The 27528-nt window shown below is 41.0% G+C and overlaps 2 protein-coding genes across 3 annotated transcripts in view; both read left to right on the top strand.

The window, feature by feature from the left end:
• LOC132712088 (vomeronasal type-2 receptor 26-like) overlaps positions 1 to 11787 on the top strand; it is a 76615-nt gene extending 64828 nt beyond the window's left edge. For both annotated transcript variants that reach the window (XR_015734161.1, XR_015734160.1), the window contains exon 2: positions 11372 to 11787. The gene's annotated coding sequence lies outside the window, so the exon portion shown is untranslated. The remainder of the gene's footprint in view (positions 1 to 11371) is intronic.
• Positions 11788 to 25708: 13921 nt separating this feature from the next.
• On the top strand, positions 25709 to 27051 carry LOC148116298 (vomeronasal type-2 receptor 26-like). The gene has a single exon (XM_087891887.1). It carries the CDS (start codon positions 25709 to 25711, stop codon positions 26663 to 26665), a length of 957 nt encoding a protein of 318 aa, XP_087748013.1. The 3' UTR covers positions 26666 to 27051.
• Positions 27052 to 27528: the final 477 nt, after the last annotated feature.

Below are 27528 nucleotides of genomic sequence, written 5' to 3' on the forward strand. Positions count from 1 at the left end.
TGATCTTATATATGTTGACAGCAGCAAAACTATTATACGCACAAAAGTGGAAGGACCCTTAGATTCCCACTATGAACGGATGGCTATAGAAGCTGATGGAGTTGGCAGAAGTGGCAAAATTGATCGTTTTGGTTAAAGGAAAGAATATAAATATCCTTTGTTTCCACATGGAGACCACTTCTGAACTTTGTGCTTGAGGTGGATAAAAATGAAACTTTGATTTTGGGTTTTACCGATTAGATTGACATGTTTTTATAGAAATGGATAGTTTATATTACTATGGGAAGACAAAAAGTTGTGGTTTGATGTTAATGCTTTGTTCTTTTTACTGCAACAGAGGGAGTTGGAAGTCAATGTTTCTTCTTTTCTTTTCTCCAATTTCTCCTCACTTTTCTCTCCCTGTTTCCCCCTCAACACAGTGTCTTCCTATTTACTTTTGTATTTTCTTTTTTATCTTATAACCTAATAAGAAATGTTAAACTGAAAAAAAGATGTGTGTATTATTTCAAGGAGGAAATTTTCTTATTTTGTTCCTTATTTTATTTAGTTTATTTTTAAGGAAGTGTTTTAAAGGATTGGGTTCAATATCAGTGTTTCTAAACATATATGGTTGTTTCCTTAGATGTTTGAGGCTTTATAGAACTTCCCTACCACTACTCAATTGTTTTTGAAATAGCAGAGTTTAAATCTTCCTCACATCCAGATCTGCAGTACTGCCTCATCAATGTTGGGCAGAATTTCCCTTAGAGGAATGAGCAAAGAATGTCATAATTGTATGGAGTAGGTTAGTCATCTCTTGTGACATTTCATCTCATGGACTTCCGTGGTAAACTACGCTTTTCTATGAGATCTGTGTGCACAGAAAGTCTCCACAGGAAGAATGAATGAATCTCCATTCTAGAAGAATGACAACATAATTGATAGTTTGTTAATTATGAATATATATGATTACACCATCTATTTCTTATACATAAATCATCTTCTTCTTCTTTCTGAAATGTATAATATGAGTGCAATCTTTCGTCTTCAAGAGTTCCTCCCACTATTCTCTGGAGAAAATTTACCCTGGGCACATTCTTAACAAGCAATACTGCTGTGAGAATTGATTATTGATTTTGGTCCTGCATTTGAAGCCTGAAGGTTTAAGCAGTTGTAATAGCTGCATAAACATTACAGATAGTACTTGTTTAGCAACAATATTGAAATAGCAACTTTGCAACACATCATATTGATGGAAATAGGACAATTGGCTGCAGTCGCCTTGCCCCGGCCACCTCATCCCAGCCTCCCCATTTCAGCTAAGCCACCATGGCCACCCCTCCCCATCAGTCCCTCCCTGGTATCCCCTCCTATCAGCCCCCCAACTGATTCTCCCCAGCCACCCTCCCCCACTGCCTCACCCTGGCTGATTCACTGTAGTACAAATTGCCCCAGCAGATTTGCAACGTGGAACAATTAGCCCTGCGTGTCTCAACTGTTCCCAGAACAAAACCATTCCCAGAAGATCCTTCCCACTGCACCAACCTCCTCCTCCTCTACTGACTCCTGGAATTGGGCCCATTCCCCATTTTTTTCATCGCCTCCCACATGAGAATCACTCTCAGCGAAGAGGGATCGGGACCATGTGAGTTGCAGACAGTAAGAGGCTCTAGGACAGATCTGCCATAAAGGATGAGAGGAGGGAGATAGGAAGGGGGGAATGACAGGTAACAGAAGAGGCAACCAGAGACAACGACTGAACGATCCATGGACAGAGGCATGGGAACAGAATGCAAAGGGCCACCAAACAGGCCTCAAACTTTAGAAACCAAGGTGACTAATTTTAACCTCATTGGACACTAACAAGGTGACATATGGGGGAGGGCCTGGGAGTAAGTTAAATCACATGGTTTATTCAGGAAACTTCAGATCTGGTTTTGCTTATGCTGCAACCACTTGACTTTTAGTAAAAGTATACTCAACCATACAAATAGAGTCAAGGATTTTTCTTTCCTAAATGTCTAAGCTGGGACAGGCCTGACATTCTGTCCACCAGCAAGACCAGCAAAGGCATTATGCAACCGGTGGTCCCAACTGGAGAGCCATAAATGCTGCTTCCTAAATTAGAGGCTCTGTCACTCCAGGATAGATTGAATTATTTTTCCTTCCAGATAGTTGTATGGAGAGCCCAGTCCTGCCCTGCATTGACAGCAGGCTACAGCTTGTGGGCCCCTCTTTGCAAACTGGACACCCCAGGAATTGATCACCAAACTGAAGTGCTGGGTTGGCTGCTGCATGGTGGGAACAGAAGCTGTCTGGCCCATGTGCTCACCCTTTGCATTGAACCAAAGTGGGGCAGCTCAAAGGGAGTCAAAAGGCAACCATGATCACTCCTGCCACACCCTGGGTTTCCAGTTTGCAAAGAGGGGAGCATCAACCATAGCAGCTAGGGAGGGGTGAATGCCATGGGTCAGCTGGGGTGAGGGGGCTGGGATGAAGTGGATGTAGCCAATTGCCCTAGACTGCACATTGACAATGTTCACAGGTTTAATATGCATAAACAAATGATGTTGTTCCATAAGTGATGGGACAGATTCGCTAAGCAAGCACTTCCAGCATGATTTTGGTAGCAGCCACCAGTGGACTCATTCAATTTGTGGTCCCTTGGAATAAGGTGGCCGCTTCTGTCATTGCACCATGTGGCCTTGTGACAAAGTGATTCGTTCTGCTTCCCTCTTGCTGTTTGTGCAGCATTGCAGAAAACTCTGGAGCTCCAGCGAAGGTGAAGTTTCAGGTGGGGGTCAACAACGGTGATTTTATTTATTTATTTCATTTTCCGAGTGCAGAACATCTTATATTAAAAGGAGAAATATGCTATTTAATGTTGGTATATTGATCTAAATTTTAAAAAAATCAAAAACTATATAACAAATATATAAATTAAACATAGAAGGAGTTTAAAACCCTTATGTGACATTATACAGGCCGTCCTCGACTTACAAGAGTTCATTCAGTGACTGTTCAAAGTTACAAAGGCACTGAAAAAAGTGAATTATGACTGTTTTTCACACTTACGACCGTTGCAGCATTCCCATGGGCATGGGATCAAAATTTGGGCACTTGGCAACTGACTCATATTTATGACGGTTGCAATGTCCCGGGGTCACGTGATCCCCTTTTGTGGCCTTCCGACAAGCCAGGTCAATGGGGAAGCCAGATTCACTTAACAACCGTGTCATTAATTCACTTAACAACTACAGCAAGAAAGGTTGGAAAATGGGGCCAAACTCACTTAATAAATGTCTCAACATAAATTTTGGGCTCAACTGTGGTTGTATGTCGAGGACTACCTGTATAGCATTTGAGGTGCAGAAAGTAGAGGTCTAGGCATCGACAGCTGGGATCATGCAAGACCAAAGCTCCTTGCCTGTAGGGGAATGTGGACAGCAAGAGAGGAGGACAAGAGGACAAGGTGGCAATTGGGGGCATCTCTGAGGAGGACTACTTGGAAAAAGGCAACGGGCTATAGGTGTTCTTAGCTGACTTGAGACTGGAGGAGGCACCTGAATGTGATTCTGCCATATGGAGTCATGCCACCTCCTGCCCAGGGAAAGGGAGACAGGCCACATGAGTCAAGATGAGAGGGGACCAGTGGTGGGTTTCTACTAGTTCGCCCTCGTTCGGTGAACCGGTAGTGGTGGCAGCAGAAGGCTCCACTCACCCGCCCGGACATCATCATGGATGCTCTGTGCATGCACAGAAGTGCCGTGTGTGAGTGAAGCGTGCGTGTGCATGCGTGTGCACTCTCCTGATACCAAACCAGTAGGGAAGGTAAATGGAACCCACTACTGGAGGGGACAAATCTCATATCAGGTGGCAGGATATTCCATGATAGAAAAGATTCTCCTTCTAGACCTTGCCAGCTGAACCTCTGACCACGAGGGCCTGCAGTATGGCCCTTCTGCTGAATTGAGAGGAATGAGCCAAAAGCATTGGGTGAGATGGTTCCTCAGATGCAATCATAGGGCTGGAATGGACCTTGGAGGTGTCGTAATCCAACCCCTTTCCCAAGGCAGGAGTCCTTATGCATTCTGAACCAATAGCTGTCCAATCTCTTCTTAGAAACCTCCAGTGATGGAGCACCCAGACCTTCTAGAGGCAAGCTGTTCCACTGATTAATTACTCTCTCTATCAGGAAGTTTCTCCCCCATTCTAGGTTGGGTATCTCATTGATAAGTTTCCAACCATTACTTCTGGTTCTTCCCTCCCGTGCTTTGGAAGATAAGTTGACCCCTTCTTCTCTGGGACAGCCCCTCAAATATTGGAAGATTGCTATCTATGTACCTTTGTCGTGTGACCATGCTGGCCACATTACCATCGAAATTGTTTTCAGACAACACTGGTTCTCTTGGCCAAGAACCAGAGAGGAATGTCATGCCCTAGAGCCAGACACAACTGAAAGGAAACCTTTACCTTTTTGCTATAATTTCAACCCTCATCCTTTAGTATATTTCCCTTAAATATACATCATATGAATTCATGTCCAGGCCAAAATAATAGTAAATGGAGAATTAACTGAGAAAGTCAATATAAATAAAGGGGTCAGACAAGAATGTCCACTATCCCCTCTTCTATTTATCTTATCTCTAGAAGTGCTGCCTTCACAGCTTAGACAGAAACAGGAAATAAAAGGATTAAGAATTAAAAAAGAAGAATATAAAACACATTCTGCATTTGCAGATGATCTGGTCCTTTTTATAGAAGAACCATTAGAAGCAGGAACTTCTAACTGGAGGAAATAGAGGATTTTGCCAAAGTAGCAGGACTAAAAATAAACAAGGAGAAAACAAAGATAATAACCAAAAATCTTATACACAATCAGAATGAGAAACTGGAGGGGAAATTGGGAATCCAAATAGTAAAGAAAGTGAAATATCTCGGAATTTGGCTGACAGCATAATGTTCTTCTATAAAAGAAGATAATTATACCAAATTATTACAAGAAATACAAAAGGATTTGGAAACTTGGGCAAAACTACAATTATCGTTAATCGGAAGAATTGTGACAATAAAAATGAATATTTTACCTAAAATCTTATTTCTATTTCAAACAGTACCGATAAAATTTGGGAAAAAATATTTTGTAGAACTAAATAAAACAACCTTAAAATTTATTTGGTTAAGGAAGAAAGCCCGAATAAAACTTAAACTCTTACAGGATAGTAGAAGTAAAGGAGGATTTGGACTCCCAGATTGGGAACTTTACCATCAAGCAGCAGCCGTAACATAGTTTAAGCATTGGATAACTCTTAAAAATAAAAGGGTACGAACAATAGAAGGCCATGATCTACAACTTGTCTGGCACACGTTCATCTGGGAGGGAAAAGATAAATTTCATGCATATTTTCAGAGACATCAGTTAAGAGGTGCCTTGTTAGACGTGTGGGGGAAAATCAAGAGAAATTATTACACAAAATCCTGAGGTGGCTAGCAACCATGGAAGCAATGATTTACCCCAATGTATTAGACTGGAATAAGGTAGTGACATACAAAGAGTTATTGGCTGGGCAAGGAAAACTTAAATCTAACCAAGACTTAAAATCTTAAGGAATAGAAATAGATTGGTGGCCATATTTACAAATTCAGACAAGATATAAAAAAGATTTAGAAAATTTAGGCTTCCAAAGAAAACAACAAGAATTAGACCAAATATTATTAGGGACAGAAGAAAAAAATGATAATCAAAACTAACAACTGTTTTTTAAAATTCAAAATGGAGGAGGAAACAGTGAAAGGGACAATGATAATCTGGGCCAAAAATTTTGGATATAATATCAAATTGGAATATTGGGAAAAATTATGGGAAAAAATTATAAATTAACAATGTTGGCAGTTTATAAGGAAAACATGTACAAAATGTTTTATCATTGGCATCTACCTCCGGCAAGGCTGGCGAAAATATTCCCCCATAAACCAACAAATTGTTGGAGAAGTAACCATGAACAAGGGACATTCTATCACATGTGGTGGACATGCCCGAAAGCTAAGAGGTATTGGATGAAAATTAGAAAATGGTTAGAAGAAATTACAAAACAAAAAATTGAGATGAAACCAGAACTATTCTTATTGGGTATCATAAAAGGAAATATAAGTAAAAAGACTCAATACATCATGCTCCACATTACATTTGCCCAGAACTGGAAACAGGAAAACATGCCATCAAACGCAATGATAATAAAAAAAAAGTGCTTGATTGTGCAGAAATGCATGAATTAACCATGGAGTTAAAAGAGAGAGAGGAAACAGAGTATTCTAAGACCTGGAGCATATGGTATAAATGTCTAGAAACTAGATGTAAAATTAATGCATAGAATATATATAGAAATCATGTTAAAGTGAAAACCGTATATATTTTTGAATACGATAACAGATGTTAAAGTTTAAAGGGATTATGTGAGTATATACAAGTTTATTTAATATATAAAGAATTTATAAAACGTAGACTAAAGGTGAACAATTGTATAACATAGCAAAAGGTTTTATGTACTTAGATGTATAGAAACAAAAATTACAGAAATGTATAATACAATAGGCGTAAATGGAAAATATGTAATTAGAATTGAAACCGATAACTGAATGCTGTAAAAGTGGAAATGTGATTTTAAAACTAAAAAAGGTTGAATAAAGATTATTTTTTAAAAAAAAAAAATTGAAAAGTCTTGGGGGAAAAAAATTGCACTTAATATCCTGTCTGAGATACTTTCTCAAATTACATTTCTGCCCTGTGCCACTGTATCCAATTAGCACTCATATTAGCTGACCAAACTATGGCATAAGCCAAAATCCATTTTGTGTGCAGAGGCTCAGTTTCATGTAGGTCAAATTCACAACTTCCCCATGAGTCCATCTGCTCTGTGCATTACAATAAGGGACACAAACATGTTTTCCATTGTGCTGTTTGAAGAGAAGCTGTTGCTAAGTGGGTAGGACAATGGATATTCCTTGCAATTTTCAGAACAGGAATTCTTAAGGGATTCCCTGTGGATTTCTAGCACAAAAATATATCAAGATGAAACTTGTTTTAAAAATATCTCTCGAGTCCTCCAGAGGGGAGCAGTATATGCCACCATAGCTGGTCTTGCAAAGAGCTCACTCCTGGGTTTGAAGAGACTCGCATGGATTCCTTGCCTCTTTGGTCACAGACCAAACACAGGTAAGAGGAAATTTTGTTGGTATAAATTCTGGTCCTGAAGCCATCCAGGTGACACATGTGGTGTCTGCTCTGCTAAAACCCTGCTGAGATTTCAAGAACTACCTGAAATTCAGTTTCTGCACAAAACTTGATTTCTGTTCTAGGAAGGCAGGGGAGAAGACTGACTGGGCAGGAGTCATGCTACTTCTGATGCTGATGCTCTTCTGGCTCCTGGCTCCAACATCTGTGAAGAGACTCCAAACTGTATGTGTGCTGAAGAATTATTTCAAATTTCAGGAAAATTACTATAGGCCCGGTGATCTCATTATTGGTGGAAATTTGCCCTTGGGAATTATTGATATGTCTGCTGTCCCAGACTTTCAAAAAGACCCATTGGAGTTTCTTGTGGAAAATGGGTAAGTTTCAGCTGGAGGGGAAACATGCAGATAATTGTTCTCTTTGCTTTAAATTCAGGGACCCCTTTCGGAAATATTTCTTCTAGTATTTTGCACTGTCCTAGCGTAGTGCACATTTTCTGCTTTTCTCAACAAACTACCAAGATGTCAAAATAGTCTGGAATTCTCAATCTCTTCATCAAGAAGATGATTCAAAAATGAAGATGGAAACTGTGCTGCCCTAGTGAAGAAGTTGAATTATAATATTAATTTGTACAGTAGTAATGGAAAACCCAAATAAAACCTTTTCCCAGTGTTTTCAGGAGTTACAAAAATCCCTCTCAGCTTTGGAATCAGTATTGCTCATGAATCATGGCCTTCAGTAAATCTATGAGTTAACACCCCACCCCACCCCCCCACCCCCTGTAGTCCTGGGCTCAGCAATGTTTACCTGAAGAAGCTGCTCCAAGAGAGACCTTAAAGAATTACAGTGAAAGGGGAGCAACTGTAAAGGATTACAGCCCCTGCAGCAAAGTGAATATGGGAGGGTTGATAGGGACTATAAAAGAGCCCATGATATTTATGGAAAGGCTTGTCTCCTTTCTCACAAGATTAGCCGAGGAAGATGCTTTAAAAAAATGTTTGTTGCTGGACCGCAACTGATTGGGGAGGGAAACCCAGTTGAGAAGATCATAACAAGACGATCCCAGTCCATCTTCTGAGAAGGAGACTTCATCTCCAGCACTGTTGCTGAACTGCACATTCCTCAAATAGGCAAGAATGTGAAAGAAAGGAGACCTTCAGAAATGGGAGGATTTAGGTTAGAGTTGTGCTTCAGAGTTGCTGCTGCAAAAATCCCCCCACCCCAAAAGCAAAGCAAACTCTACCAGCACACACGAGTTTTCCAATAATGCTCCCCACTAATGTTTTTCTCACTATAGGCTCCTCACAGTTAACTACCAGCAGTTCCTTGCACTGACGTTTGCTGTCTCTGAGGTCAATAGGGATTTGTTTCTCCTCCCTAACATCACACTTGGCTTCCATATGTATTCCCATTTCCAGAGCGAGATGGATATTTCCTTAAACAGCCTCTCCATGCTCTCCTCACAAGACCAAGTGGTTCCAGGGTACAAATGTGACCAGCAAGACATTCTGCTGTCCGTCATTGGTAGTCTCAATGCCAAGTCCTCAAGGCTGATGGCCTCCATCTTCAGCATTTTCAAGGTCCCACAGGTAAGAAGCCCCCTTGGATACAATATTCAGTAGAAAAAGGTAAAAAGCACACACAGAACTGAAAGATGAAACCAAAGGTAGTTTTTGGGGAGGGGGCATATAATGAGCTTGCGACGCTTAGTTTATATTTGATAAAAGGGTAGTCATTGTTTTAGTGTCATTCATTCTCTGTATCAGGTTGATGGTTTCTTCTCTTGTCTTCTGATGTACCACAACCAATAAAATTGGGAAACTGTTGCCACTCAAAGTGAGTCAGCCTGACAGATAGGGCCATTACCACACAATGGTGATATCCTAAAGTCAACATCAAGATTTACTTTGTCTTTGAAAGATGAATCTCTTTTTCTCCAGCTCGGTGTTGGCTTTGATTTCTCCCAGGGAGAGAGAAGAGTTTATCCTTCCTTTTTCTGGATTAATGCCAAGGAATTTCCTCAGTATGTGGGTTTAGTCCAGCTGCTCCTTTATTTCCAGTGGAACTGGGTTGGACTTATGGCCCCTGAAGATGACAATGGAGAACATTTCACTTCAACTCTGACACCAATGCTCAAGGAGAAGGAGATCTGCCTGGCCTTCACTGAAAGGTTGAAATTGGAAGATACTCAAATTACACTGAAAAAGGTCCTTCAAAATGTCCTTGCTTGGTCTAAAACAGAAGTGTTTATTCTGTTTGGAGACTTCACTGTTACTAACAGTATAATAGGGGCGGTAATTTTTTATGAAAAATTCATAAAGGTATCATTTAGGAAAGTTTGTATCTTCACTTCCCATTGGAAACTTAGTATGGACGAATCTCAAGACACATTGCAATTTATAAAGCCTTTCCATGGAGCCTTGCATTTGAGGGACCACTCTGGGAATGTCCTAGAATTCAGCCGTTTCCTCCTGTCTTTAGACCCCTTGAACCCCCAAGGAGATGTCTTTCTCCCTCCATGGTGGGAACAGGTCTTTGACTGCAAGATCCACAAACCAGGCAAGAGTCTTCTAAAGGGGGAAAAACAATGTACAGGAAAGGAGAACGTGCTGGATCTGCCAAATTACACTTTTGAAACAAGAATGACAGGTGAAAGTTACAATGTCTACAATGCCATTTATGCTGTGGCACATGCATTACATGCAATGTATGGATTCAGAGTTGGACCGATCAGGTTGAGGCTTGGAAAGAGGATCTCAAATGTCCAGTCATGGCAGGTAATTACTGTTGCTTGTTATTCAGTCCACATATGTTTAGAGAGGAAGTTCCCCACATGAATTTCTTCAGTTACAGATTCATTGTCTGCATACTCCCCTATCAATCCATCTCAAAGAATATTAAAACAGCAATGAATGAAAACAGTTAAGAATAATGTTGTATTGAAAAAGGATAGCGGGGGGGAAGAGAAGTAAATCAAATCAGTGGTCCATAAGTTCCATAAAGGAAAGGCCTTTATCATGAATAGCCTTCAACAGTTGCCCAAGTTTCAGAGACTAACCATTCCAAAAAGGAAGTGTCAGCCCAAAGCAAGAAAGCAATTCGGGGGTATTTGTGCAACACATTTCAGCAAGTCAGTTGAAATCTTAGTGGGCATAAATGCAGAACAATCTCAGTTTTGCTCAGAATGTGCCCTGAATCCAACTTGTAACAAATACACACAATTTATTTTAACGTTGGTTTGTGTTTCTGTGGCTTAGTATTGTGTGTGATCCTGCCCTTTTTGTTTAGTTTTTCTTTTGTTGCACTACTCAGCTTTTTGTGTTAAAACAGCTTCTGTTTAATAGTGCATGGAAACTAAGCAAGGAGAGAAGCAACCTAGAACTAAGAAGAAATTTCTTAACATGGAAAATAATCAGGGCAACGGCTTACTTTAAAAGTTGTGGGTGCCCCCATTGCTGTAAATGTTTAAGAGACAGGACAGCCATTTGTCTGAAAGAGTAGAGGGTCTCTTGCTTAAACGGGGTTGGACTGGAAGACCTCAAGCTTCCTTCAAACACTGTGATTCTGTTTCTATGTCAACCACAGCACACACCAAGATTCAAAGTTGTCTAATTGGCTCATAGTCGAGAATTCATCAAAATTTTCCGCATCAAAGGCCAAAAGATGGACCTTTCCTAATAGTGAAGTGGCCAATCAGAGCAGTTGCTTCCTTCTACATGCTACTACTTGGTCAGATCTGGTTCCTGTGTTCTGCTGCCTTTGACTATGAGCTAGAAAAAGTCAGTGGGATTATTTATTCATTTCTAAAATCCATTTGTCCATTAACAAGACCTTGGACCAAAGTAATTATTTGAAATTGAATGTAGCCAAGAATCACAATAGGAAAACCATATAATTAAGCTTTGGATCCAGAACGAAAATTTTTGTATGTCTTGTATTTTGATGAAATGGAGTTGGAAACCATGCTCTGTAATAAAGGGAATTTTTTCTGGTTTCAGAGTTAACTATTTGGTGTTATTACCAATTCTTCAGATTTCCACCAAGAGATCTCAACATAAACCTATCTGCTCAAGATGGCCATCAAGATAGAATAGAAGCCATGATGTCTCTCTGTAGCTTTAGTCCAAAATCTCTGATTTCTGAACATCTCTTTTCTTTCAGATTCTTCCCTATTTGGGCAATGTGCAGTTCAACAACAGTGCTGGAGATGAGATCTCCTTCTCAGAAGATGGACTGGGATCTGCTCGTTATGATCTTCTCAACTGGGTTCTCTTCCCCAATCAATCTTTTGTCCCCATGAAAGTTGGGCAAGTAAATCCTGAGGCTTCCCCAGGCCAAGATTTCACCATTAACTCTGATGGAATCTTCTGGGTCACAAAGGTGAGGTGCAAGGAAATCTTGTAATTTGAGGGAAAGTTTCATTCTCTTCCTGAGATGCAGAACCTCTTTCTACCTTGAAAAATAATCATTTGAATCAAAAATCATGGCAGTCCTTTGGTGAAAAATCTACTTTGCATGTAACACAATTGATTTGTGTCATTCCACAAAGGGTTAGGCTTGGGAACATCATCTGCTTGAAATGCAGAATGCAATTAGAGCAAGCAACAGTGATTTCCATAGAACATTGATGCTCAGTTTCTGGTTCTTTCTTTTAGAAATGCTGTAGTTCAGTCACAAGCCTTCCTCTGCAGGCCAAGATTCCAATTCCAATTTCCCATGTCCATGGGTGTGTCAGGAATGCCACTGGCCTGAATCCCTCAGGAGCTGTTATTGATTTCTGATAGATGGTGGCCATCTATTTCCTTAGAAAAGGATCTAAACAGAAGTAGGAATATAGAAGGGAAATAGGAATGGGGAGAAGATGAATGCATCAGGTTTATTGCTTAGGCCATCTCAAGTATTTCCTTTTTTCTCTTTCAGAAAGTGCCCTTTGCCAGGTGTGGCATCAAGAGGTGCCATGCAGGAGAGAGGAGAAGAATTCCAGAGGGAAAGCAGGTTTGCTGCTACCAGTGTGATGCTTGTCCTGAAGGGACCTTCTCTAATCAAACAGGTAGACAAGACATGAAATTGAAACCTTCCAGAATAAAGGAAGATATTCAATAAATTAATATGTTTTTGTTATTGTATCATTTTTGATAAGATTGATATGCACTCACACTTTTCAGGAGATCTAAACTGCCCTAGCCATAGAGGCCACCTTTCCCGACCCGTCATCAAGGATAGTTTGAGGGCACAATTTATCAATCCCCACCTTCCATTTCTGCTTCTTCTTTCACATCCAGAAACTAATTTTCAGTCTTTTCCTAGAAAAGGTGTAGCTTTTATTTGGTCATTTAGAGTGAGCTTCTTCTGGCATCTCTATCAACCTCTGAGTAATTAGACTTGCCAGAGAAAGAGGAGATCCGTACATTTATGTTTCTTTGATAGAGCAGGAGGGAGGGAAAGAAATCTGAATGAACAGATGTGACATACAAAGCAGAGAGGTTAAGGCAGGGATAATGTACACACAAACAAAACACCATTATTATTATTATTATTATTATTATTATTATTATTATTATTATTATTATTATTATTATTATTTATTGAATTTATATACTGCCCTTCTCCCCGAAGGGACTCAGGACGGTGAACAGCCGAAAATTAAAATAACATATAATATAAAAGTTAAGATAACTAAAAATAAATTAAATTAATCGGCCTCCCAATTTAAAATCCCTGGATAACAGATCTGTTGGTCTTCTGTGGGTTTCAATATAAAGTGAGGAAAAAAACAGGCAGTAACCTGAAACTGTAAGCCACATTACTCATGGAAGTGCAAAGTGAATGGATAGTTGGAACTGAATGAATCCTCATCACTGGCTATTCAGAATCATCATAAATGAAGAATGATTTGCTCTTTTTGATGTCCCATAAGTTGCTCAGTGGGTTATTTCATTACTCCCTTTGATGGAAGGTGAACAGCAGAAAGACAACAAGCATTTCACCTTTGCAGGAGGGATAATGTGCATAGAAGTTGCTTAAGAAATCCTTAGACAAAGACTCTTGATTTCAGATGCAGCTCACTGTGAACCCTGCCCAGAAGACCAATTTCCCAACAAGGACAAGGACCAATGCATTGCCAAGAAGATCCACTTCCTTTCCTATCAAGACACCCTGGGATACATCTTAGTTTTTCTTGCTCTTTTCCTCTCAGTGATCACTTCTATAGTCCTGCTGATTTTCTATAAACATCACGACACACCAATTGTCAAGGCCAACAATCGAGACCTCACCTACATCCTCTTGGCCTCCCTCTTGCTCTGCTTCCTCTGCTCCTTCCTCTTCATTGGTCAACCAGGGAAGATCACCTGTCTCTTCCAACAATCTGCCTTTGCCATTCTCTTTTCTCTTGCAGTTTCCTCTGTCTTGGCAAAAACTGTCATGGTGGTTCTGGCCTTCATGGCCACCAAGCCAGGGAGCAAGACAAGGAAACTCTTAGGAAAACCACTGACCAACTCCATTGTCATAGCCTGTCCCCTGATCCAAGCAGTCCTTTGTGTCACTTGGCTGGGAACCTCTCCTCCATTTCTAAACTTGGACTTCCACTCCTTGTTTGGAGAGACCATCTTGGAATGTAAGCAAGGCTCAGCTGTAATGTTTTATGGTGTCCTCTCTTACCTAGGACTTTTGGCCCTAGTCAGTTTCACAGTGGCATTTCTAGCTAGGAAATTGCCTGATAGTTTTAACGAAGCCAAATTCATTACTTTTAGCATGCTGGTCTTTTGCAGTGTTTGGATCTCCTTCCTCCCCACTTATCTGAGCACCAAAGGGAAGTCCATGGTGGCCGTGGAGATCTTCTCCATTTTGGCCTCTGGAGCTGCTCTCTTGGCTTGTATCTTTTTCCCCAAATGCTACGTTATTCTGCTGAGGCCACATTTGAATTGCAGAGAAAATATAGTAAGAAACAAGAGTATCTAACTAATGCAAGGATTAGCCTCATTTATATTTGTCTTTGTGGCATATATAGAATGTGATAAGATTTCTAATAAATAATAACATGAAGGAGGAATTTGTCCATAAAGGAATTCCTTATCAAGTGCTGCAATTCATTATAGTATTCCTGTGGTCAATCTTTTGTTTTTCATGTTTTTAAAGTGTCCTAAGTGAAGTCCAGTGCTCTGTATGGCAGGAAAACCTGTTGTTAATGATGCATTTTTTATTTTGGATATTTCTAAGTTTATATGGCAAAGGAAAAAACCCAAAATTAGATACAAACTACTGCAAGATGCTAAGGGAAAAAAAGGGGGAGATTGGGTTTTCAAGACCTGAAATTGTATTTTGAGGCATGTTGTCTGGCCTGGTTAAAAGAGTGGGTGAACCTCCAGAATAAGAGGCTACTTGGATTAGAGGGCCACGAATTAAGTTTTGGTTATTTATGGTATGATAAAGTTAAAGTTAATGTTGATTTTAGTAATCACTTTGCTAGATGTGCCATACTAAGAGTTTGGAATAAATATAAAACAAGGTTCTCTACAAAGTTTCCTCTTTGTATGTCCCCCCAAGAAGCTTTTTAAAGAAAAGAAATGGTGGTGAATCCAGACTGGACGTATGGTAAAATATTATCTTTCAACTCTGGTGAACCTAAATTAAAGTTGAGGGAAGAATTGGAATTAGAAGGTTATGTTTGCCATTGGTTTACATATCAAGTACTGAAAGAAAAGGTTAAATCAAATAAAAAGAGTTGTGGGTTTGATTTTGCTAAGAATGAATTGGAAATCTTACTGTGTGGTAGTGATTAACATATTATTGCTAAGATTTATAAAATGTTATTGAAATTGAATTTGGAAAGTGAACATGTAAAACATTGTATGATTCAATGGGTAAAGAATTTTGGATATAATGTAATGCTTGAACAATAGAAAATACGTGGATAAAAGGTTTAAAATTTACACTAGACTATAATGAAGATGATATATCGCTGTCATTTAACACCGGATAAGTTAGCCAGAATGTATAAAGGTATTTCAAATGAATATTGGAAGTGTAAAAGAAAGAAGGAACTTTTTCCTATTTATGGTGGACATGTGATAAAGCAAAGAAATTTTGGATTATAATTATAATACAGAATATTCTTCAAATGAAAATAAAAATGAAACCAGAAACTTTTCCTTTGGGTTTAATGGAAAAAGACTTGGAGAAAAATTTTGATCTTATATATATATTGACAGCAGCAAGACTATTATACGCACAGAAATAGAAGGACCCTTAGATTCCCACTGTGGATGAATGGCTACAGAAGCCGTTGGAGTTGGCAGAAGTGGCAAAATTGATCATTTTGGTTAAAGTACCTTTATTTCCACATGGAAACGGCTTCCGAATTTTGTGCTTGAAGTGGAAAAAAATGAAACTTTGATTTTGGCTTTTACCAATTAGATAGATACGTTTTTCTCGAAATGGTTCGCCTATATTATTATGGAAAAAGAAAAAGTTGTGGTTTGATATTAATGCTTTTTTTTACTGCAACAGAGGGAGTCGGAAGTCCATGTTTCTTCTTTTCTTTTCCCCAATTTCTCCTCACTTTCTCCCCGTTTCCCCCTCACACACACTGTGTCTTCCTATTTACTTTTGCACTTTGTATTTTATTTTATAACCTAATAAAAAACGTTAAACTGCAAAAAGATGTGTTTTATATTTCAAAGAGGATGCCATGGAGGACTTTCAATGTGATAACCTTGAGTTGGGCATGGATGCAAAGCAGAAGCCAATGCAGCTTGTAAAACACGGCTATTCCATGTGACATTCTAGAGGTAGATAAAATTGTCCACCCTGCTTCCTTCAGCACCAGCTGTAGCTTCCAAATGCTCTTCAAAGGAAGCCCTACGTAGAGCACATTGTGTGAATTCAAATGCAAGATGACCAGGTCACTGAGCCCAGGGAATCACGATCCAGGAAAAGGTCCAACTGGCATACTATAAGAAGTTATGCAACTAGAAAGAGTTGTGAGTCCAGGAGGGTGGGAAGCCTCGATCCCCAAGAGGCAGCTGGGACTCCCCTCCCCGCTCTGCCCCACCCGAACCCAGCTCCAGAGCTGACCCACATGTCCTGCACTCATGTATTTTGGGGGGCCTGGAGGCAGGCCACCCCTGCTTTTCTTCCTGACTCACCTTGCAGCAGTGGCACCACCAGCAGCAGCAGCCAGGATCAGGAGGCAAGCAGGCCCAGGCATCCCCTCAGGGAAGTGGGGCTGGGCAGTAGAGTCCCTGGGAACTCAAGTGTTGGGTGCCCACATGGCCTGAGAGGGTTGGTGAGGCTCCTCTAGTGGATCAGGGCCTGGCGCCCATCCTGGTCCCACCCCCAACACGAGGGACGTTGATCTGGCCATGCCCACCCAGGCAGCTGCAACCACCCAGTCACCACCACCCCAGCCCTCCTAGGGCAACAACAATCCTGATCTGACCCTCAATGAAATGGAGTTTGAAATCCTGCCGTAGCTCATATTCAGTCAGCTTCATCCCTCGTGTTCCTTCAGCAGAGCTCTGGATGTCCCTTGATCCTTTTCAGCTCCCTCAATTGAGTCATGGGGAATGCTGGGAACAATGGACCAAGAGAGGCTGCGTGCGAGTGATCCTATCCAAGGCCTCAGTAGCTTTCCTACACAACACCATCTATCAATAAACAATTATCACACTCACTATTTTTTTACGCCTAAAAAAAAATAGCAACTTACCCAAAATTAGGTGAAGGAACAAGGCAGGCAGGCAGATCCAGTTGCTCTCAGCAGGCCGATGAGATGGATGCAGCTGTGTGGGATGCAGGCAAAGCAACGCAGGCGAGCAGTCGTTCGGGATTCGGGAGTCGCTCGTGAAGGTAAGCTGGAGGCTGGTGACGGTGGGTTAGTTAGCTAGGCTCTCCTGGGATGGAGCTGAGGTGGCTTAACCAGGCAGGCAAACCCACCTCTCAAGGGTGAATTCATGCTGGGTGCATCTCAACTATAGGCTTCTTCCCCAAAACAGAAGACTTTTTGCCTCCAGCCTTCTTGCCTCTATCCTCTCTGTAGCTCATGTGGGTGTTGAGATTCTCCACAGCTAAATTTCATTCTGTTTAACAAACTTAATCTATGGGAGGAATGACAGAACCTGGACATAGAGTCAAAAGAGCAATTAGCCTAGAGGATCTATGTAGCCACAAAAGTCCAATCCCTCAGGAATTCCATTGACCCTTATCTAACACCAAGATAGCGCTAACCATTCATTGAGTGGGTTCCTGTTTGCATGACTAGTAATTAATCAGTCTTATTCTAATGTCATATGTGGTTTCAATGCTTTGCATGTGACACAACATTTACAAAGACCTTCCTTGACATAGCTACCATACTGTTCTTTGAGCAGAAACTAATAGTCCAGGAAGACCCTAGACTGAAGAAGAATCCTAAGCATTACAGTGCAATGTCATGCAGAACCAAAGATGAAAAATACCACTTCCGGGAGAACCAATCATGCACAGCTGCTTCTGTTTCCTAGTGTTTGTTTCAAACTTCCTTCCCATGTAAACTTTCATGCACTAATGCAAAACCTTGATAGCACTGCTTGGTCAGTCATTGGTTGAACTGAATATCATCAGCACAGGAATGATGGCAGACCTCAAACTGAGAAGGCTGTCCAGATGCACCCTAAAAGTCAATGGATTTGGCTCGATCTCTCTCCTGCGACCAACACCCAATGGAACCACCTTCAGGTGAAGGAGAGACTCACATAACAGTATGCACCCATGCCATTTACCCCAGTTTCTGATTTCACCCCCCTGTCAAGTGATTGCTTAAAAACTGGTTATTCCATCCAAGCATTGGCATGACTGCTCACAGCTACAAGGCCACAACTAATTCCCATGTGCCACCAAACCACATTAGCACTCATACTAGCTGACCAACTATGGCACAGGCCAAACTTTCTCTGATCTGTAGGGCATCAGTTTCATGGAGTCAAATTCACAACTTCACCAACTTCCATCTGCTCTGGGCATTACAAGAAACACAAACATGTTTTTCCATTCTGGTGAATAAAAAATTATGGCTACTCGGGTAGAATAATTGCTTTTCCTTGCAATTATCTGAAGTACAGTAATTCTTAGTGTGTCCCCTGTGGTTTACAAGATACAAAAACTTCCAAGATAAAACCTGCTTTAAAAAATATCTCTGAGTTCTCCAAATGGGGGCAGAACATATCACCTTAGCCTGCCTTGCAAAGAGCTCACTCCTGGGTTTGAAGAGACTCAAATGCCTTTGTTTCCTCCATGGTCACAGCCCAAACACAGGTAAGAAGAACTGTTGTTGCTATAAATTTGTCCTGGTGCCATCCAGGTGGCACGGGTAGTGTCTGATCTGCTAAAGCTCCAATGAGATTTCAGGAGAAACCTTCAAATCACTTTCTGCATAAACCTTGATTTCTGTTCTAGGAGGGAAGGTGAGAAGAATGACCGGGCAGGAGTCATGCTACTGTTGATGCTAATGCTTCTGCTGCTTTCCTGGCTCCAGGCTCCAACTACAGCAAAGAGGCTGCAAACCATGTGTGTGCTCTGGAATAATATCCCCTTGGATGAAAACTACTATAAGCCTGGTGATCTCATTATTGGTGGGAATTTGCCTTTGGGAGACATTATAAAGTCTCCTGTCTTTGACTTTAATACTTTAAACCTTGATTTAAAAAATAAGTAAGTTTCATCTGAAGGGGATACGTGCAGATAAATTGTTTCTTTGCTTTACATTCAGGGAATTTTTTTTAAAAAATACTAGTATTTGTACTATCCCGGTGTACTGCACATTTTGTGCTTTTTTCAATAAATTAGCAAGCTCTTCAAATAGGCTGGAATTCTCAATCTCTTCATCAGAAAGATGTTAATCAACAAAAATGAAGAGGGAAGCAGTGCTGGCCTAGTGAAGAAGTCAAATTATAATATTAATCTGAACAGTAACTAGGGGTAGAAAATTCAAATAAAAGCTCACCACTCTTCAAGTGTTCAGGAGTTACAAAAAATCCCTCTTAGTTTTGGAATCAGCATTGCTCATGTATTCAGTAAATCTATGAGGTTACCCCCACTCTAGTCCTGTGCTCAGCATTCTTTACCACACCTGAAGAAGCTGCTCCAAGAGAGACCTTAAATAACTACGGTGAAAGGGGAGCAGTTGGAAAGGATTCTAGACACTGGAGCAAAGTGAATATATCTATAACTGTCTGATTTGGTTCTGCAACCCAACAAGACAGACACAGACTTCAGAGGATAATTAGAACTGCAGAAAAACCATTGCTACCAAGCTGCCTTCCATTGAGGACCTGTGTACTGCACGAGTCAAAAAGAGGGCTGTGAAAATATTGACAGACCCCTCACATCCTGGACATATTGTTTCAACTCCTACCCTCAAAATGATGCTGTAGAGCACTGCACTCAGAACAACTAGACACAAGAACAGTTTTCCCCCGAATGCCATGTTATCAGAGCTTCATCACTTGAGACTATCATGAAGAGATTGCATTGCCATTTGTCAGGAATGGTGTAGGGTCTCCTGCTTCAGTGAAGGGGGTTGGACTAGATGATCTATAAAGTCCCTTCCCACTCTCTTAATCTGTTAAATCTGCTATCACTCTGCTAAACAAATAATTCCCTCAACACTGTCAAGCTATTCACTAAGTCTGCATTACTATTAATCTTCTCATCATTCCTACCACCCATCTCCTCCCACTTATGACTGCATGACTGTAACCTTGTGGCCTTATGATTCATATTGACTGTTTCCTAATATGATTTGATTGCTAATTTGTTCCCTATGACTATCATTAAGTGTTGTAGCTTTTGATTCTTGAAGAATGTATATTTTCTTTTATGTACACTGAGAGCGTATGCACCAAAGACAAATTCCTTGTGTGTCCAATCACACTTGACCAATAAAGAATTCTAGTCCATTCTATTCTAATATGGCAGGGATGATAGAGAGTATAAAACAGTCCATGATATCTATGGAAAAGCTTGTCTCCTTTCTCACAAAATCACCCAGGTTTAGCCAAGGGAAATCCTAATGTTCTCCAATGTTTTTCTCACTACAGATACACCACCAGTAACTACCAGCAGTTCCTTGCATTGATATTTGCTGTCTCTGAAGTCAATAAGGATTTTCTTCTGCTCCCCAACATCACCCTTGGCTTCCACATCTACTGCCATTACGAGAGGGAGATATTTATTTCCTTAAACAGCCTCTCCATGCTCTCCTCACGAGGCCAAGTGGTTCCAGGGTACAAATGTGACTATCCAGACGCTCTGCTCTCTGTCATTGGGGGTCTCAGTGCCAAGTCCTCAAGGCAGATGGCCTCCATCTTCAGCATTCTTAAGGTCCCACAGGTAAGAGACCTCAATTGGATACACTATAAAATAGACAAAGATCAAAATACACACAGAGAAGCCAAAAATGAAAGTACTTTTGGGGGGCATATAATTTATTTATTTATTTATTTATTTATTTATTAGATTTTTATACCGCCCCCTCTCCCGAAGGACTCGGGGCGGTGAACAGCCAAAATTAAAAAACATACAATATAAACAATTAAAATACGTTTAAAACAGAATTAAATCTAAAATGGCTCCCCAATTTAAAACGCCTTACCCATACCCCTATAAATAAGACGAATTTAAAATTTAAAAATTTAAAATTTCCACATTTAAAAAGGGGGAAGATTTAGGCCAGGCCAGCTTGATAAAATAGAAAAGTCTTAAGTGCGCGGCGGAAGGTGCGCAGATCCGGGATCCTACGTATCTCCGGGGGGAGCTCGTTCCAAATCGTAGGTGCCCCCACAGAGAAGGCTCTCCCCCTAGGGGCCGACAGCTGACATTGTTTGGCCGACGGCACCCGGAGGAGCCCCTCTCTATGGGAGCGTACTGGCCAGTGGGAGGCTATTGGTGGTAGCAGGCGGTCCCGTACAATAATGAGCTTGTGACTCTTGGATTATTCTTTATTAAAGGGTAGCCATCATTTTAGTGCCATTTATTCTCTGTATCGGATTGTTTGTTTTTTCTCTTGTCTTCTGATATACCCCAACCAATAAAAATGGCTGAGAAGGGGAGAAGATGAAGTTTGCCAGTCAAAGTGAGTCAGCCTGACTGGAGGGCCATCAACCACACAATGATCACTACTAAAGTCAGCATAAAACTTTTACTTTGTCTTTGAAAGATGAATCTCTTTTTCTCTAGCTTGGTGTTGGCTTTGAGTTCTCTCAGGGAGAGAGAAGAGTTTATCCTTCCTTCTTCCGGATGAATCCCAAGGAATCTCCTCAGTATGTGGGTTTAGTCCAGCTGCTCCTGTATTTCCAGTGGAACTGGGTTGGTCTTTTTGCCCCTGAAGATGACAGGGGAGAACGTTTCATCTCAACTCTGACGCCAATGCTCCAGGAGAAGGAGATCTGCCTGGCCTTCACTCTAATGCTGGAATTGAGTGATTTTAAAACCACTCTGAATAAATTAATTTTCAATTTCCCTACTTTGTCTAAAACAGAAGTGTTTATTATGTTTTCAGACTCAGCTGTTACTCTCGGTGTAGCAGTGGCAATATATTATTTTGAAAAATTTGAAAAGGTATCAATAAGGAAAGTTTGTATCCTCACTGCCCATTGGAAAATTGGTCAGAAAGAATCAGAACAAACAGTGCGATATATAAAGTTTTTTCACGGGGCCTTGCATTTCAGGGACCACTCCGGGGATGTCTCTGAATTCAGCCACTTCTTCTTGTCCTTAGACCCCTTGAACCCCCAAGGAGATGTCTTTCTCCCTCCATGGTGGGAATTTGTCTTTGGCTGCAAGATCCATAATTCAGGAAAGATCCCTCCAAAGGGGAAAAAACAATGTACAGGAAAGGAGAATGTGCAGAATCTGCCCAATTACACTTTTGAAAAAAGAATGACAGGTGAAAGTTACAATATCTACAATGCCATTTATGCTTTGGCACACGCTTTACATGCAATGTATGGATCAAGAGTTGGACCATCCATGATGAGGCTTGGAAAGAGGATTTCAGATGTCCAGTCATGGCAGGTAATTTCTATGGCTTTTGACTCAGTCCACAGACACTTAAATTGGAAGCTCCCCATATGAATTTCTTCAGTTAGTGATTCAATGTCTGCGTACTCCCATACCAATTCATCTGAGGCCCTGCCGTTTTTTTTAGTTTACCATTTATTATGCTACTCAGCTCACTGTGTGAAAACAGCTTCTGATTAATCATGGATGGAAACTAACCAAGGACAGAAGCAACCTAGAACTAAGGAGAAATTTCTTAACGATCAGAGGGTCTGTGGCTTGAGCAGGGGGTTGGACTAGAAGACCCTTCCAATACTGTGATTCTGTTTCTATGACAACCACAGCACAGAACAAGATTCAAAGTGGTCCTAATGGGTTCCTGGTCTGAAATTCATCAGAATTTCCTGCATCAAAGGCTAAAATGTTGGACCTCTCTGAATAGTGAAGTGCCCAACCAGGTCAGATGCTTCCTTCCACATGGCTCAGTAGATCAAACCTGGTTCCTGCCTTCTGCTGCCTTTGACAATGAGCTAGAGAAAATCAGTGGAATTTTCCATGGTTCTGATAGAAATAACTTATTCATGTCAAACATTCATTTATCAGTTAACAAGACCTTGGCCCAAAGAAACTATCTGAAAGTGCATGTAGCCAAGTTTCAAAAGAGGAAAATCCTAATATTAAATTTAGATTGTGGAACTAAAATTCTTGTGTTTTGATCAAATTGGAGTTAGAAACCATGCCCAGTGATAAAGAGAAAACATTTAGTTTCACAGTTAAATACATCTGATTCCTCAGATCGCCATCAAGAAACGGAAGTAACTTCTCAAATATAAACCATCTTCTCAAGATGGCAATCATGTTGTGATAGAAGCCACAATGTCTCATTTGTAGCTCTAGCCCTAATACTCCAATTTCTGAAGGTCTCCTTTCTTTCAGATTCTTCCTTATTTGAGGAATGTGCAATTCAACAACAGTGCTGGAGATGAAGTCTCCTTCTCAGAAGATGGACTGGGATCTGCTCGTTATGATCTTCTCAACTGGGTTCTCTTCCGCAATCGATCCTTTGCCCCTGTGAAAGTTGGGCAAGTAAATCTTGAGGGTTCCCCAGGCCAAGATTTCACCATTAACTCTGATGGAATCATCTGGGCCACAATGGTGAGCTGCAAAGAAAGGCTGTAAGTTCAGGGAAAGATTCATTCTCTTCTTGAGATGCAGAACATCTTTCTGACATGAAAAATAATCAATTGAGACAGAAATTATGGCAGTCACTTGGTGAAAAATCTGCTTTGCATGTAGCAGCTGATTTATGGCATTCTGCAAAGGGTTAGGCTTGGGACCAATATCTGCTTGAAACACAGGATGCAATTACAGCAAGCAACAGTGATTTCCATGGACCATTTCCACTCAGTTGTATCCTCATGGTTCTTTCTTTTGGAAATTCTCTAGTCCCATCAAAAGACTTCCTCTGCAGGCTGAGATTCCAGATTCAATTTCACACATTCATGGGGGTGTCAGGAATGCCTCTGGCCTGAATACCTCAGGATTGTTCTTGATTTTTGATAGACAAGGGCTAACTATTTCTTTAGAAGAGAATCTGAACATAGAAGTAGGAATAAGGAAGGGAAATAGGAATAGGGAAAATATTATTATTATTATTATTATTATTATTATTATTATTATTATTATTATTATTATTATTATTATTATTATTATTTTATTTCTATACCGCCCCTCTCCAGAAGGACTCGGGGCGGTGTACAGCCTATTAAAACAAAAAATATACAAATATCAAAATTTAAAATTATTAAAAATATTACACAATTTCAGCCCAGATTAAAACCCCCAATTTAAAACTCCCAATTTAAAATAATTACATAGTTAGCCCTGCCTGGCGAAACAGTCGGGTCTTAAGGGCACAGCGAAACACACGGAGGTCGGAGATCTTGTGTATTTCCGGGGGCAGTTCATTCCAAAGGGCAGGAGCTCCCACAGAGAAGGCTCTCCCCCTGGGTGTCGCCAGCCGATATTGCTTGGCCGATGGCACCCTGAGGAGTCCCTCTCTGTGTGAGTGGACTGGCCAGTGGGCGGCTATTGGTGGCAGAAGTCGCTCTCACAAGTATCCGGGTCCTAAGCCATGGAGCGCTTTAAAGGTGGTAACCAACACCTTGAATCGCACCTAGAAGACCACTGGGAGCCAGTGCAGCTCGCGCAGGAGAGGTGTCACATGGGCGCAACGAGTCGCACCCATAATCACCCGCGCGGCTGCATTCTGGACCAGTTGGAGCCTCTGAGTGCTCTTCAAGGGGAGCCCCATGTAGAGAGCGTTGCAGTAGTCCAGACAGGATGGGACAAGGGCATGAGTGACCGTGCGCAAGGCATCCCAATCCAGAAAGGGCCGCAACTGGCATACCAGGCGAACCTGATAAAAAGCCCCCCTGGCCACGGCCGTCATATGCTCAAAAGAATGAATGCAGCAGGTTCATTGCTTAGGTCATCTCAAGTATTTCTCTTTTCTCTTTCAGAAGGTGCCCTTTGCCAGGTGTGGCATGAAGAGGTGCCATGCAGGAGAGAGGAGAAGAGTTCCAGAGGGCAAGCAGGTTTGCTGCTACCAGTGTGACTCTTGTCCAGAAGGAACCTTTTCTAACAAAATAGGTAGAGCAGACTTCAAATGTTCATCTTCCAGGATCAAAGAAGACATTATTTAAGTCATTTTTGTTATTGTTATCTTTTTTGATAAGAGTGACATGAAATCATATTTTTCAGCAAAACTTTTCAGTTTACAGATCTAAATTGCCTTGGCCACAGAGGCCACCTTTCCCGATCCTCAGCAGTTCCATGCAGGGTAGCTTTAGGGCAGAATTGATAAATGTCCAATTTACATTTCCACTCCTACTCTTAACACCTAATTGCAAAAACTGCCTTTCAATCTATCCTGAGGAAGTGGGCTGTGCGGTCCAAGCTTTAATTTTTATTATTCAGATTATGCTCCTTCCGTCAGCACTATCAACCTCTGAGGAAATCCACCTGCCAGGGAAAGAGGACATTCATCTATCTATGTCTCTTTGATAGAGCCGGAGGGAGGGAAAAAACATCTGAATGAACAGATTTGAGATACAAAGCAGAGAGGTTAAGGTAGGGATAATATATACACACACACAAAAACAGCAACATTCCTGGAGAACAGATCTATCAATCTTCTGTGGGTCCAATTATAAAATAGAAAAAAAAACCAGGCAGGAATCTCAGACAGAAAGCCACAATATTCATGAAGTGCACAGTGAATGGACAGCTGGAACTGCATAAATTCTTGTCTCTGGCTAATCTATCCCCAGGACTTCTTAAATGAAGGATGATTTACTCTTTTTGATGCCCCATAAATGGCACATTGGGTTTTTCATCAGTCCTTTTGTGGGTAAGCAATAGCAGAAAAGTAACACACATATCTGTTATGCAGGAGAGATAATGTGCTTGGTAGATGCCCCTGAAATTCTTAAACTAAGTCTCTTGATTTCAGATGCAGCTCACTGTGAACCCTGCCCAGAAGACCAATATCCCAACAAGAACAAGGACCAATGCATTGCCAAGAAGATCCACTTCCTTTCCTATCAAGACACCCTGGGATACACCTTAGTTTTTCTTGCTCTTTTCCTCTCTGTGATCACTTCTGCAGTTCTGTTGATTTTCTATAAACATCATGACACTCCAATTGTCAAGGCCAACAACCGAGATCTCACTTACATCCTCCTGGTCTCCCTCCTGTTTTGTTTCCTATGCTCCTTCCTCTTCATTGGTCAACCTGGGAAGATCACCTGTCTCTTCCAACAATCTGCCTTTGCCATCCTCTTTTCCCTTGCGGTTTCGTCTGTGTTGGCAAAAACTGTCATGGTGGTTCTGGCCTTCATGGCCACCAAACCAGGGAACAAGACAAGGAAACTCTTAGGAAAACCACTGACCAACTCTATTGTCATAGCCTGTCCCCTGTTCCAAACAGTCCTTTGTGCCACCTGGCTGATAACCTCTCCCCCATTTCTTAACTTGGACTTCCACTCCTTGTTTGGAGAGACCATCTTGGAATGTAAGCAAGGCTCAGCTGTAATGTTTTATGGGGTCCTCTCTTACCTAGGACTTTTGGCCCTTGTCAGTTTCACAGTGGCATTTCTGGCTAGGAAATTGCCTGACAGCTTTAATGAAGCCAAGTTCATTACTTTTAGCATGCTGGTCTTTTGCAGTGTTTGGATCTCCTTCCTCCCCACCTATCTGAGCATCAAAGGGAAGTCCATGGTGGCTGTGGAGATCTTCTCCATTTTGGCCTCTGGAGCTGCTCTCTTGGCTTGTATCTTTTTCCCCAAATGCTACATTATTCTGCTGAGGCCCAATCTGAACTGTAGAGAAAATATAGTAAGAAACAGAAATTTATAGGAATTGACTCATTTTTAGTTGTCTTTGTGGCATGTTTAGAATGTGATAAGATTTCTAATAAATGATGACTGAAGTAGGAATTTGTCCATCCCAGGACCTGGCTAGCTTTTCTGATTTTGGAATCAATTTCTTTCTCCAAATAGCCATCACTCAAGTTGATGCTTCTCATGTGTTTGAAGCTATTTGCATTTGTCAACAACTGTGTTCTTTGGTCTACAAAAAAGTGGTGTGTGGCAAGGGCTATGATAATAAAAACAGCTAAGAAGGAAACCAAAAGAGCAAAGTGCATCTTCTCCAGCAGGCAATGCCCAGATAAGCATGGATTAGCACCAGACAAACAAACCGAAATCATTATATTAATCAAGGGACTACCAAGAGAAAAATCATACCCCCATCAACACTGAGAAGTAAGCTACTGGATATAAACAGGAAACAATCCCAACAATCACTAGACTTGAAATGTCTGCAAGCAAACAGCCAAACTCATAGAACACCAAGGACTCCATAAATACATAGATGTCAGAGTGAAAATTACAGTTATTTATTAAATTTATATGCCACTATCTCAGTCTACAAAGTAACTGGGTGGCTACAATTGGAATAATAAAGATAAAATATTAAAAATATTAAATATTACAACAGAGGGCAAAACTGGTACAATGGCACTGTCTTCTTTGTCAATCCACCAGCCACCTCCAGTTTCTAATAAACTTCTGGAAGACCAGAAGGGAAGGGACAGACCTCACCACAGGGGAAAAATATTTCATGGCAGAAAAGGTTCTCCTTCTAGACTCAGTCAGCCAAAAGTTTGACCAAGAGGGCATCATACTGCTTCTTTTTTTCCCCCCATTTTTTTTTTAAAC

Source organism: Pantherophis guttatus, chromosome 1, assembly GCF_059756535.1.
Source record: "Pantherophis guttatus breed Tessera chromosome 1, ASM5975653v1, whole genome shotgun sequence".
Lineage (NCBI taxonomy): Eukaryota > Metazoa > Chordata > Lepidosauria > Squamata > Colubridae > Pantherophis > Pantherophis guttatus.